This window comes from Mustela lutreola, chromosome 12 (assembly GCF_030435805.1).
Source record: "Mustela lutreola isolate mMusLut2 chromosome 12, mMusLut2.pri, whole genome shotgun sequence".
NCBI lineage: Eukaryota > Metazoa > Chordata > Mammalia > Carnivora > Mustelidae > Mustela > Mustela lutreola.
The window spans coordinates 90,013,487-90,028,024 of NC_081301.1; the positions used below are offsets into that span (position 1 = coordinate 90,013,487).

General features: G+C 45.4%; 1 protein-coding gene and 1 pseudogene across 6 annotated transcripts in view; both read right to left on the reverse strand.

The window, feature by feature from the left end:
* PIP5K1B (phosphatidylinositol-4-phosphate 5-kinase type 1 beta) overlaps positions 1-14,538 on the reverse strand; it is a 323,529-nt gene that overhangs the window by 127,842 nt on the left and 181,149 nt on the right. For all 6 annotated transcript variants that reach the window (XM_059141853.1, XM_059141849.1, XM_059141850.1 and 3 more), the window contains one exon: positions 10,977-11,276. In XM_059141853.1, the coding sequence (XP_058997836.1) occupies positions 10,977-11,276 (300 nt within the window). The remainder of the gene's footprint in view (positions 1-10,976; positions 11,277-14,538) is intronic.
* On the reverse strand, positions 11,801-13,379 carry LOC131812393 (small ribosomal subunit protein uS5-like; annotated as a pseudogene).

Below are 14,538 nucleotides of genomic sequence, written 5' to 3' on the forward strand. Positions count from 1 at the left end.
GCTTCTTAAAGGTAAGGATCGTAGTCTTTTTTTTTTTTTTTTTTGTACCTCCCACAGACTTTGCACAGAGCCTTACACTAACCAACCATTCAAAATGACTTGCTGAAAGCAAGGACAGAAGGTGAGGACAGAAGAGTTATACTTGCCCGATCAAAGCCCGCATTTCAAAATGTCTTTGAAGGAAGAACAGTGGTGACATCAAAGGAACATTCGCTTGCAGGGGAAGGACCTGATAATAAGTGTTGACTGATACTGACAGCGATGAAGAGCTATTTGCTGGATCCAAAGCCTCTCCGAGGCCAGTATGTGCTGATCTTTTGGGAAGACCTAGAACTAGTATGTGGCCTGAGAAGTACCTTGCCTTTCACAAGGCAGTCACCCGGGGTTCCTTCCTGCAGCAGCGTGGGGACTCAACCCTGGATGTCAAAAGAATAAAATAAAGCCCTGTTCAAATCAAACCGATTTTCCCCATGAGAAGTGTTCCCAGTTGCCAGAGTTGAAAGCGTTTGGGAGGAAGACAAGATCTTGCTTGACAGGTACACAGCCCAAGTTAGGGGTAACATGCCACAAGACCGTTCTGAACTGTTTCTTAAACTTTGGATCATTTCCCAGACCCAGGAAGCTCTCTAAGACTCCTTCGATCTCTGCAACTTAGTCAGTCACCAGCTTCCAGAAGTTTCTCCTAAACTATGGAGCCTCAACTCCATTTTCTAAGCTACTGGGGTTTGCTGCTTTTTGTCTCCTTTGGTTTGGGTGTTGACAGCCCTGCTCTATGTCACAAGGTCATCTATGTGACAGACGGGTGCTGGCATCCACAACCGGATCCACACTGGCCAACCTCAAAGCCTTACCAGACCCGCCTTCAAAGGCAGAGTTGCCACCGTCATACCCGCCCGAAGCCACGTCCCCTTGCTGCTACAGCTCCCTTCTCTGGTTTCCCAGGACTCCCAGTGAGGAGGGGAGAGAGCCCTTGAGGACATTTCCTTCCTTCTCCGGTCTCCCGTGGGATATTGTGTAAGTCCTTCCACTTGCGAACCTACACAGATCTTACCTCTAGATTTCTGTTCAACTACAGAATCACAGATCGGCTGGTTCTTTACATACCAACGCAGAAAGCCCTAAATGCATCAGACACAGCATTGTTCTACTTCATAAACCCAAGGACTTCAATTTCCATTAAGTTCAATTATTGTATATTTCTTTTTTTAATAAATAATTTTTTTTTTAAGATTTTGTTTATTTGAGAGAGAGAGAGAATAAGAGAGAAAGAGCATCAGAGGAGCGAGGGGCAGAAAGAGACGTAGACTCCCCACCAGGCAGGGAGCCTGATACGGGACTAGATCCTGGGACTCCAGGATCCTGACCTGAGCCGAAGGCAGAGGCTTTAACCCACTGAACCACCCAAGTGCCCCAATTATTGTATATTTCTATTTCTTTGCGTTGTTACTTCAAATGAAAGCTGCTTAGACACAGGACCACCACCACCCCTCGGGGAAGATCTGAGTTGTCTAATTTTAGGTGATCTTTTAGGAGGAGAAGGAAGAGGAGTTACTTGGGGCCAACGAAGTTATTTTCAGCTTCTCACCGCCATTCCTTCCGTAGAAATTTTCATAGCACTCCATTTGGTTTGGAGCAAGGGTTAAAACAAATACTGACTTGATAATCCTGTCATTTCTGTGGCCGATGAAAATTCTTGAAAGCTGCTCACACGGGAGCCAAGAGCACATCGAGAGCCCAATCTCCCTCTGCACAACATGTGAAAAAGCATCTCTGAAAACCACTGAACTCCACCGGGCCCATCACACTTCCTGGAAAGAATTTTTGCTTTTAAGTTGATAGGATTTCACACACGCGCATGTTGGTCCCGGCTGGTGAGTGTTAATAGGCTTGTTTATACTTTCCAATAAACATTTAACATTCAATATTTGGGTTACTAACTTTATTTTGTGTTCCTCAGTCCCTTGGCATGATTTTCCTCTCTCCTTCCATTGGTGAAGAAGGTTGCAAGATTCCACAACCTCCTCGTCCTGTCAACAGAACTCTCTAATTTGACAGAGACTCCCCTACAGCTACGTCTCCACCAGCTCCTTGTCAGAGCGGGAAAACCAGTCCCCGGACGCTTCCAGCCCGGCCTGCTTGAATCCGTGCTGGTACTTAATGTTTTCATTCTGGGAGATGTTCCCTTTTTGCACCTACAGACGCCTTAGAGGGCACACCCTGGGAGGGGGGGGCCTGCGTCTGGAGTCAGAGACCCCTGGGTGTAAGTCGTGACCCATCACATGAGCTCTGGGGCCCTGGGAAGTGTCACCTGCCCCGAGTCTCCATGTCTTCATCTTGGAGAGGACATCACACCACGTCACAGGGCCGGTGTGAGGATCGATGAGAGCCTAACTACAATGTCAAGGGCGGCTCTGGTTCAGAGCGAGCCCACAGTAAATGTCACTTGAACCCACCTGCAGATCTGATGAGCCTTGGAAAATACGTCTTTACTGTCCAGGAAATCACGTGTTAAGTACTGTGTACATCTATTTTAGGATTATATATTATGTACGATGCGTTCTACATGCTAAGCCACTTTGGTATCCCCAGGTGCTGTTTAAGAGGGAACCCTGCCTGCCTCCACCCCAAACAGGAAAAGCTGGTTTTGCAGAGTGTGGAGAATTACATGTCTGGCTCACACTGAGGTATCCCCGGGCAGGTAGAAGGTTAAGAACAACAACACAGAAGAGTAACCGGACTTCTGAAGGCTCCCTCGAACTCTCTCGAGCTGACCATCTCACCTTCCCTAACTACCAGCAGAACCACCTGCCACTCCCCGCCTGCACCACAGCTGAGCTGGAGCCACCAGCAAAAGCCCAGAGGCACATCAGTCCCCTTCCAGGACCGAAGAACAGCTGTGCTGCAGGCTTCAACAGGGCCACTAGGCATCACCTAAATAAATTCATCTCCCTAGGGCTTCCCCAAAGGACTAACACTGAGCCAATCACGATGCTTTGAAGTGATTTCAGGGGTAGGAAAATGAACTTGTATAGTTTCTGTTCTCCTGGGGAACAGATCTTAGTAAACAAACATTAAACACGTACCCAAGTAATTACAAAACAAATCAGAAACAGAAATTACAGCAAAGGCTGTAATGTAGATTTAGACAAAGTCCAATGAGCACTCAAGTCTCCTAGAAAGGCTTATTACTAGAAACACATGTGGCGAAGTCCTGTACCTTTGGCCTCGCCTTCTCAGGAACCCCTAAGGATTGCATTAAGTCCCACAGACGCAATCAGCCATTACACCTAACTGGAAGCTTATCTGTTTCATTGGTCACCAATATCCTACTGTTCCCACCTAAATCCTTTCCTATTGAATGTGTCTTTTGCTTTGCTGGAGTATCTACTCAAGTAAGTTTTAAACAAGAGACTTCAATGCACATCTGTCCCAAGAGCTAAAACAAAAAGTACCAACAACAGCAAATGCCAGTGAGAATGAAGAGAAATCCGATCGCTCAAGACTGCCAACGGGCATGGAAAACAGCGCAATGGCTCCAGGGAAGAGTTCGGCAGGCAGAACCCTACAACACTGTACGTGTGCTTCCCAGGAGACACAGCGAGTACACTCGGCATTTCTACCAGAGAAATGCACTACGCTTATGTAAAAACCTGCGTGCAAATGTTGACAGCAGCTTTGTATGAACAGTCCAGCACTAGGGAAGCTCACATGTTCTCCAGCAGGTGAATGGCTCAACGGTGGTATGTCCACACCATGAAATGGAAAAGGGGCAGGCGTGATACACATGGTAACTTGGATGGACTGTGTGTGCCTTCTGCAGAGTGAAAAAAGTCAATCTTGGAACAAAGCCTCAAAGACTTCATTTATATGGCATTCTTGATATGACAAAATGAGAGAGAGAGAGGAAACAGACTGGAGGTCGCAAGGGTTTGGGGAGGGGTCGGGAGGGAGAGAGGTGGCTCTGGTTATGTATAGGGGGGTAACATGAAGAACTGTTCCATACTTGACTGTGGTGGTCCAGTCTACTTGTATATGCACAGAATTGCATAAAATCACCTGCACATATGCCCAAGCAGTCACACGATGAGTGTACGTCAAACTGGTAAAATCAAGGTCAGTGCACAGTACCAATGTCAATCTCCCGATTCTGATACTAGACTCAGGTCATACGAGATGTTCCACTGGGGAAACCAGGTGGAGACTATCTATGACCTCTCTGTATCATTCTTCCCAACTACCTATGAATGTAGAATGATCTCAAAATGAGCATCTCTGTAAAAGAGGATTTGTAAGTAGAAAATTTTTTCCAGTCCTTGAGAATGTGATAATGTCTTTATTCTCACAAGGAAATCTAGCTTGGCCAGGCAAAGACATCTACGTCCATAATTTGTTTCTCCCAGACTAGAGTGTGGAAAGCACTGTTCTACTCTTTCCCAGGGACCTTTGCGATTCTTTCCAGTTCAAACAGTTTGAGTCTAGGAGTTGGTTTTATTTATTTGCTCAGCAACTTTGACTTTGCTTTCTATTTATATTGCGATGGTATCAAAATAATAACAGCATACAGAGCGTGACTCATGACCTGAGATGCTGGAGCACGTCAAACATTCCGTGGGATTAGAGTGTAAAACGTAATTTGAAGGACAGTGAATTTATCTATGCCTTTTTGGGGCAAGTCATCTTTTTTTTTTTTTTTAAGGATTTATTTATTTTTTAGAAAGAAAGAGTGAGAGAGTGTGAATGCAGGAGTGGGGGGAGGGGCCGAGGGAGGAGAGAGAGAGAATCCCAAGCTGATTCCTCGCTGAGTGTGGAGTCCTATGCAGGGCTTGATCCTATGACCCTGGAGATCATGACTTGAGCTGGAACCAGGAGTCTGAAGCTTAACCACCTGAGCCACCCAGGTGCCCCACAGATAATCTTTCAAGGTATGGTATAGAGATGTGGAGTTGGTAACGCGCCTGAACTTAACAGAAATGAGATCTGAAGTGGTTTTTCCTCTGTAAGGGTAATTGGGAGTGATAACTGCAGTGCAACCAACACAAAAAAAGTAAGAAGAAACTGTCTAAGTGCAAGAAACTAATGCTGAACAAAATTACAGCTAAGGGCTGAGCACAAGCCAGAACGCTAAATTAAGTAGTAGAGAAAATCATCTGCTTGGTGACCCGTGCCCACAGCTGAGAAGAGAATCCGATCAACACACTTAGAGCTTGCCATCCGCAGCTAGAAAGAAAGATCCCACTCTGCGCATCCAGAAGGCTCAGTCTTCTTAGGACCGGTCTCATTAAATTCTGAGAACCGATTAATATTTATGGTGACAGACATTTGTGTGAAGAAAGAAAATTTGTCCCACACTAGTTAAAGATTAATAACTTGGCTGCTCAACACAAAATGATAATAAATGTAAAATAAGTCATTTGGGCCATAATTAATTACCAGGACTGTGCCCGCTAGGACTCCCACTTGAAGGAGTGAGAAATATTTGGATTATCAACACGAGTTCTCACTAATGTACTTTGCATCCATGTCATTTCCCCACAGTTATCAATAAATATTGTACGATATACTAATTTGTCAAGTTAATTAAATGACAGGGGACTCTTTAATTTTTCATAGTTAAGTTATGTCGGAGAAGAAATAATTATAGTAAATTAAAAATGAACATAAAAATAGTTCCTAATTATTCTCCTAAAATTAACACATAAATTTCAATTCGAAAGAATTTTTTACATGATCTTGTAAGGTACTGAGTATAGACAGGCCAGATACTGGGCTTGGCAGGGAAGGAACCAGAATGAGCTTTGGCCTTTGAGACACAGACTAGCTAGGGAGACAAGACATATGCCCAAAGACGACATGGGTCAGCATTCAATAAAGTCCAGTCTCGTGACTTCTACGAGACTGCTTCTATGGGAAAACAGCTGAAAGATAAATCCACTTTTGTTACACAAATGGCCTAAGACAGGCACAATCAGTTCTGTTTTTCAAAATAATCTCAAATGATTAAAAATGGAGATCATCTGCCTCACTACATTCTCAGTGCCAACCTGGCAGGCACAGCAGGGGAAAGCGGGTACCTCCTCCAAAATGGGCAGAACTCAGAAATTGCCTCCATACACACAAGTCACCAAAGATAGAATTTCTTGGAGATGTGACCCAAGCACGTCTGTCACCCAACAGTTTATCGCGCTTACTCCTAGGCTCAAAAACGTAGTTCAAGAACCATGTGCTAAGCATCAGACGACGTAGACACAGTGAGAGATGAAGGTTTGATGCTCGAGCTCAAGGACCTGCATGTGAATGAATCAAAGAGTGAGCGAAATCCCACAAAAGAGGTCACTCCAGGGCGCTGGGGAGCCACAGCATGGTGGTCTCCGAGGAAGTGACCCCCCGGGGCAGGGGTGGGGGGAGTCCCGAGAGGAGCGTGGGAGGGTGTGGGGAAGGAGAGCCCTGCAGAGGGACACAGGCAGGGAGGCCCAAACCTTCACAGAGTGGGTCCGGGAGATGGGAACGGCTGGAGAGAAAGGTGCTTCGGACAGAGGCAAGAGGAGGCCAAAAAGGAAGTGGAAGGAGCATCTGGAGAAGGTACCGGGACCAGAGCAAGAGGGATCTCGGTGTCCCAAGCTAGGTAGAGTGGGGCTTTGGTTCATGGGCAATGGGGAGCCTCACTTAGAGGACCTTAAGGGACCGGCGTCTTCTGAGCAGTAACTGAGGCAGGCTTGAGGACACGCCGCAAGGCAATGACCTTAAAAATCAGTAAAGATGCTCCTGCAAAGAAAGGCCCCAGGAACGAATCACCAGGGTCTCAGTAAAGGCAGCGGCTGTGTATAGGCAGTGACGGGGGCAGCTCCAAGAGTTACTTAGGAGGCAGACTGGACGGGGCACGGCGACTTACTGAGTACAAAGCAATGCCTCTCAGCTTGTTCGTCACATGGGGGTGGTTTGAATAAACCCTACTTCCTGTTTTTGAGAGCAACAAGTGAGCTAGGATGTCCTGGAGGGCGCCCGTCCCCACGCCCACCCTGGGCCAAGCTCACTTGCGGGTGTAGACGGCCATCCACGGCAGGCGGAGGGTGAGGCCGGGGCAGCAGAAATGCTTCCAGAAAGGGGACCCGGGGATCTACAGACCCACTTCCCCCAGATGCTGCCAATAACGTGGAGACTGCAGGGAGCCCAGGATCTGGATCCCGGCTTCTGCAAAGAGCCTCTGCTCGAATCGTATGGGAGGAAGCTCAGCAGGTTTGAAAGATAGACCGCATTTCGTTTTCTAGGAGAGTGCCAAGCGGCTGGGCGCTCTGTGGACGAGGTGGCCAGGGATGGACCAACACAGGGCCCAAGCTCGGGCCGGGGAAGCCCGGGAAAGCCGAGCGGGGCTGCTCCAAGGATCCTGGCAGAAAACAGCTCTCTGTGCGGGGAGGCAGATCAGGCCATTTGGGACACAAGGGTCCAGCAGCAGCTCTGACTGGGACCAACACCGACGGAAGGAGACTGTGGGGAGCAGGACACAACGGACATCGGTGAAGCCGGGTCAGTGAGCCTTGCAGGTGTCTTCCGGCCAGTGCGCACGCAACGGGAATGGGATCCTGGGGCCTGAGATGTCAAGCCAAGAAAATGAGACCAGTGAACGGGCAGGAAGCGAGAGGCCAGCCAAGAGGTCGGGAGGTTTATCATAACTGCTTGGAGCAACAGATGAGCTGGGGTCCGAAGGTCTGCGATTCTTGGATCTGCCACTTCTAAGCTTTTAAGGGGACCCTAGCACGGCCAGAAAGCGCCTTTTGACATGCTTTGGCTCCCGAAGGCTCTTCTCTCCTGCCTCATATGCTCTCCCTTACCATTAATGGCGGCGATGCCCAAGACTTCCAGCTCTCGGGCCATGTCCTGCTCCTTCATGTCTAGCTTCCATTGTTCTCTCCTCCGAAACACATCTCTACCTGCTTTGCCTGCCTGGACAACTCTTCCCCAAACCGAAGCCATGATGTCACCTACTCTGATCCGCCCATAGCCTGAGAATATTATCACTGCACCTAATACGCTGTATGACAACGATCAGACATGGTGGTCCTTTGCCTCATGTTGGCACATAGTAGGCCTGCGGTGCATGTCCGACAAGTGAATGAAAGGACGTATCTTAAGATGGGCCTGGTACACCTTCCTGTGGCTGGGCTGCTGATGGGGTAAAGCTTAGTCCCCCGCCCGCTGGGGGTTTGGCGGTAGCACTTCATGGAGACCAAGGGCCGTGAACCACAGATAGCACTGGAGCTAGCCTTGGGGCGACCCCCCCCATCTTCCCTGCATCTCCGCAGCACCCCGGCCTACACTGAAGCTCAGTCCTGAAGAGTGAGGGGGATATGAGGCCGAGAGACGCCCTCAGCAACGCCAACCATACAACCAACCCGTTCCAGCATCCAGGGTGGTGGCTCTTCGGAGGGATAACCTGAAGAGGGATGGCAGATCGCTGCCCAGCTCCAGGATGGCGACTCTGAGCTTGGGACGAGGTTTGGGTGGGGGGTGGGGGGTGGGGGGGCGGGGGTCCCGGGCTCCAGGGGATTCAGGAGTTGTGGAATGGATAAGCACTTTTCTGGGGAGACAGTTCACCAGTTTCCGTTAGTTTTGCCAAGAGACCCATGACTATGGAATATGAAGACCCACTGCTCTGGAAATGGGCCCGAACTCCTCACAGCAGCTCTGCTCAGAGAACCAGCTGCTGACCGCAGGTCACAAGGCCTTGGTCGCAGTCAAGGCGGATGGTGGAAGGGCCTCGGTGGGTCCCCCACAGTGAGGCAAGTACCTGCCCTCACCCCACCCTGAGAAGAGCCTTTCTGAAGACAAAGGTTGTGCGTAAGTTAAAGAAGTTCCACGGTCTGCGTTTAGGCCAAGAGCCAATGTAGCCAGGAAGAGGGCACTGGGGTTAGGACCTCCACGCTGACCTTCCACAAAACAACAAGTCTTCTGAAAAATAAAAAATAAAAAGGCAGATCTCTAGGGTCTCTCTCCTGATGGAGAGTCAAGTCTGATCTCGTTCTATCAGTGCTGGGCTCAGGAAACACAAATAAACAGACGGATCAGGAGCTATGGCTTTTCTACATATTTCCCCCCTTTTTTTTCTTTCTGGCACAGGACTCTGTGTTTTTAAAAGACAGAAAAAAAAAATGGCTTTCCATATTAAAGAGGCCAGAAGCACACACACGCACAAAGAGAAAGCAAATCTAAAAGCGAAGGGGATTGTACTAAACTCTGGGGAATTCAGAGTCACTTTTCACCCACATCCTGTAAGGGCAGAAAAAGCACAGGAAAAGGTTTCTGCTAAAATGTGAGCGTTTTGTTTTGTTTTCTTTTTCAAAGAAAAACATGAATCATTCATATCCACCCAGATATCTCAATAGCACAGTTGGATATTTTTTTTGTTGTTGTTTGCTCAGTTCCTACTGTTCCTCCCCTGACTTCTAAAAAGATAATAATAATAATAATAATAATAATAATAAATCCTGAAAGTGAATCTTTACATTTTAACTGTGAAGAGCACATACTTTGTACCCAAACAGGTGTGGGCTCTGCCACTCACTTGCTAAGTAATGCTGGGCAGGTTTCTTAACCTCTTTAAGAGCCTAATTATCCACCAATTAAAATGGGAAGGTGAACAGTACGGGCTTCAAATGGATGCTGAGAAAATTAAATGACATGTATGCTGAAAAAAAGATCGTAGGCTAGCCTAGCTCACCAAGCATTAAGAATAGGAGCTGTGCAGATGCCTGGGGAGGGGGGGGCTCAGTCAATTAAGCCTCTGCCTTCGGCTCTGGTAATGATCCCAGGGTCCTAGAATCAAGTCCCGCATCAAGCTCTCTGCTCGGGGGGCGGGGGGCTGCTTCTCCCTCTGCCTGCAGCTCCCTCTGCTTGTGCTCTCTCTGATGAATAAATCTTAAAAAAATGTTTCTGGGGAGTAACATCTCTATCAATGCAACAACCCATGCCAATGAGACACCTCAGTGCATTCTCCCGCACATAGTAACATACAGAAAGAAAAGACCCACAAATAGTAGGGCTGTGTTTCTCTCAGCAAGGATTTGTCCCCCATCTCTGTTCTGACCAATGCAGGTCATCTGTCCAGGCCCACACAAGGTCTAGAAAGCCACAGTCTGGAAGGCACAGCTCATATGGCCCAGGAATCAGGTGCTGTGAGTCCTACCCACCCTGGCCAGGTCGGAGCCCAATGTCTGCCTGCCTCCACCATGTCCAACTTGGCTGAGAACCTAGATGGTTCTCCCAAGGGCACCTGGGCCACAAAATGCTATTTCTGAGAATTTGTTCACCAAATGAGCATCATTCTTCAGGAGAGCTCCATTTTCCTCTTTTTCTCCAAGGGAACATTTACCTACTCTCTGTAAATTCACCATGTCGGAAACATCTTTCCCAGGTTCTGGGTCTTATTATGTGGTTCCTAAGAATTGCAGGCTGGGGGACTCCAAATTCCTCCTCCTTTCTGACAATCACTCTTGCTAAGTCTGCATATTACAGTCTTTGCTCTGTCGAGACTCATTCCTGATTGCCCAAAATAATCTCGGCATATGTATCCCTTGCCTCATGCTTCTGCCTCGATCCAGAGATTGCCGTATCAACTCTCTAAACTTCTCTCCCGGTGGACTCTTACTTGTGTTAAGATTTGGATACGGCTTTTCTGGCTAATCATTACACTACACCTAATTTTCTTTCCCTCCAGCTTAACCACAGGAGTGGATGAACAGATTAAAAAACAAGTTTCATTTTACCAAAGAAAGCAGACTAAGCTTTTTTTAAAAGTAAAATACACAGATACTCCAGACAATTCCCTTATCATCCACCAATTCCTTCAACATCAAGGAAGCATGGATGGGCACCAGGACTGTGAATGACGAGATTGCCCCATGTCTGCTCTGGACATTCCTTACCAAGGCTACAAGACCACAGACGCCTGTCCAAAGGCTACCACGGTGATGACATGTCCTTACCCGGCAGTCCCTCTGAAGTGTTTTCATGAGCGCATTGTATGTTTCTGTATCAAAATATAACCCTTCGTGCATGTCTTGCAGAAAATCTAAGTCCTTAAATGTGGGGTTGGATTTCTCTCTCTCCTTTCGGGAAGCTCTTCGCTTGTAAGTGGAGCCCTTCAGGTCATATGTGAAGTGCATTCTCATGGAGCGCGGTAAGACGTTGTTCATCACCACAATCCTGATATTGATGCCTCCTGACTGCATGCAATACAGTCCATAAAATTTTGGCAAAAGAGTCCTTGGATTCTGGTTTAAGTTCTAAAAAGAGAAAAAGGAGAAAAAAAACATGTAAATTTTATTTTCACAAAAGAATACTGTTAAATGTGTGTTTTCATCTAATAGGAGAATTAAAAATGAAGTGAGTCTCTTTATTCATGGTCATTACTAAAATAACCCCATCTCTGATCAGATACTTGCGCTGGCTCATTGGAACAATACCTTAATCATTCTCAACCCATAGCATTAAAAGTAGTTGAACTGAAAATGGACAGAGAGTCCTGAGATTCAACTAAAAACAGGCAAAGAACATGTGTGACTATGATCTATGGGAGCTAAAAAGAAAATTAATGGCTGGGGTCTAAAGATGAGCATTTTAAATTTAAAAGTATATTCCAAGATGGGTAGACCAACTTACAATCACACTTTGTAAGATAATGTATTTCCCTTCACCCTTCATCCATGATGAGTAGCATCAAGCTTAAAATCTCTGTACACATGACTGGTTTAAAAAAAAAAAAGGAAACTTAAAAAAAAAACTGGAATACCACTGACTATTAGAGAAATGTAACATGTGTATGTATTTTTAGCCATTTTAAAGACAATTATGTGTTAATATCCTTTGCCTGTTCTTCTGTAAGTTTTTGTTATTCTTAGAGTTCTTGATACACTCTGGATACTTATCATTTTCCTACTCTCTATGGGGTAAATATTTTCTCCCAGTATGTTATCTTTTTTACTGTACTAATAAAAAAATACAAGCCTATTTTTGTTTCACTTTAAAAGTAGGTGACAAATTAAGAACAGTATGCTGGAAAGCACTTCACATCATGCAAGTTTCTCTACTATCCCCTGATTCTGTACCCGTTCCCACTTTTAATTACTGTCCTCACTTTTTATCATTTTAGAAATAGTCTATGTGCTTACGTTAATTTTGTGTCTGGTGTTTTTTTTTTGTTTGTTTGTGATACTGATGATTTGCCCCTGATATAATTACACTTACGTATAGTCACATTTACGTACTTCTTTCTTGTGCTTTCTTTTTGCTTCCTGTTTAGCGAAGCTTTTTATATCCTAAGGTCCTAAATTTCTTCTCTTTTCTTCCAAAATTTTAATAGTTTGGTCATTATATTTGATTTTTACTCCATTAGAATGATTCTGTGTGTGGAAAGATCTGAAATATGGAATTATCTCAATTCACTGATGTATTTGTCTAGCACTGTATTATTTCTTTAATATATTAATACCTTTAATAATAGAAAAAGTTTGTGGGTTTTTGGTGTATGTTATGGCAGGTTCACTATCTTAATTCTTCATCAAAAGTGTTTTGTCTAGTCTTACAACTCCTCCCTTCCACTGTTTGTTTTTTTTTTAAGTGCTCTTAAAATGATACTTGTTTTCCCTTTTTGTTTTTGTTTTCATTTCAAATGAACTAATTCAGGTCAAAATCCTACTGGCACTTTTTTAAAACACAGACTTAGTTCACTTTATTTCCTTTATAAAGCATGTGGTGGCCACAGCGGGAGCCTGGGTCCTCTGCACGGAGATTCTGGTGTGGGTTGTTACAAGATGGTCAGGGAATCCCCGATGGGGAAACTTGGTGAACGTAGTCTGTTTCCAGAGTCGGGGTGAGCTAGCTCTAAGACTTGGTTATGACATCAAAAGTGGCCTTGGCGAACTTGCCCAGGGTGGCAGTGCAGTCCTTGGCTGAAGGGGACCTGTTGTCTGTACTGGCCAGTATCAGTAGCTTCTTGGGTACAGGAGCTGAGGCAGTGCCAACAACCCCTGGCGGCAGGAGTGAGGCACCCTAGCACAGAGCCACAGTGGCCGGTCACCATGCATGGGACAGCATGGAGCTTGCCAATCTTGTTCCCCGAGTCACCTCACCACACAGGTCGATGGAAAGCTTGTTAGGGATCATGGCCCCATGGATGGCAGTGGCGACCTCTTTGGAACATTTAACCCCCAGACCGCCATGTCCATTGTCATCTCCGATGGCAACAAATGCCTTGAACTTGGTCCAATGGCCAGCACAGATCTGCTTTTGCACCAGCATAGTCTTCAGAACCTTATCCTTGATGGGTGTCCCCAGGAAAAGTCAACCATCTCAGATTCCTTGAGAAGAAACATATCTCCTCCAGGACTTGATCTTCACGTCATTGACCAGGAGGCCCAGCTTGGTGACAGGGATCCGCTCCTTGTCTTTGGCCCACAGAGAAGCCACTGTGTCTTTGCATGGCCCCTGGGACCCCCAAGCCCACCCACAACATTGGTGTCCCATGACACTTGGTGTTTTCTCAGAGATGCAGCCCTACTGGCATTCTTGGTTGGAATCAGACTGGGTTTAGAACATGATTTGGAGAACTGAAATCCTTACAACACTGAGTTCAGGAACGAATTGTGTCTCATTATGTCATAACTTTGTTTTATGCCCTTCAATAACAACTTGTAATTTCTTTCATATTGTTCTTATATATTTATTTTTACAGACTCAAGTATTTTAGAGTTCCTATTACAAAAATTCTGTTGGGGTTATTGCTCAGACATTATAGTGCTAACTATTACTTGCTTTCCTGACCAGAATGGTAGTCTGCCTTCATTCACTTGTATTTTTATTCTAATAACGTTCGTTGTAAGTTATTGTCCTCATAAACAGGATCTCATTTTTCTCCCTTCTATTCTACTTATTCTAGATGATCTACATAATGGAATACAATGGATTGCATAGATATATCTTACATCCTGCAAATCTGCTGGGCTCTCGTTCCCTCTAGAAACTGCTGGCTAATTTTCTTGAAGTTTTGCTCATTTTTAATTGTATTATTTACAAGAGAAGAGTATTTACACTTTTCTATTTCTTTTTGTACTCAAAAAGTTATTGCTAGAGATTCTTGCAAATGTAGCAGAAAGGACCAATGATGGAGGGCATCCTTATCTTTTCCCATTATTTCCAATGAAACGGCTCTTGTTCTTCTCCATGAGGTACTATGTAACTCCTGGGGACTGATAAATGCATAATGTGTGTGTCAATTAATTTATGTTAAAACTTCCCTGCCAGTTTAAAGAATTTTAAGCAGGAGAAGCTGTTGAATTTTGAACGCCTTGGTTTCTACGCAACATTTATTTGGATTACCACAAGATGTTCACATTTTTTCTTGTTAACTGGATGAATTACACTATTTGTTATACTAGCTTACATGATTGGGATAAACCACTTGTCCAGCTTGATCTTACCATTTCATTTAACTTCAACTAATTTCAAGTTAATAGCTGCATATGACTAATGAATGCCCTATTGGACAAT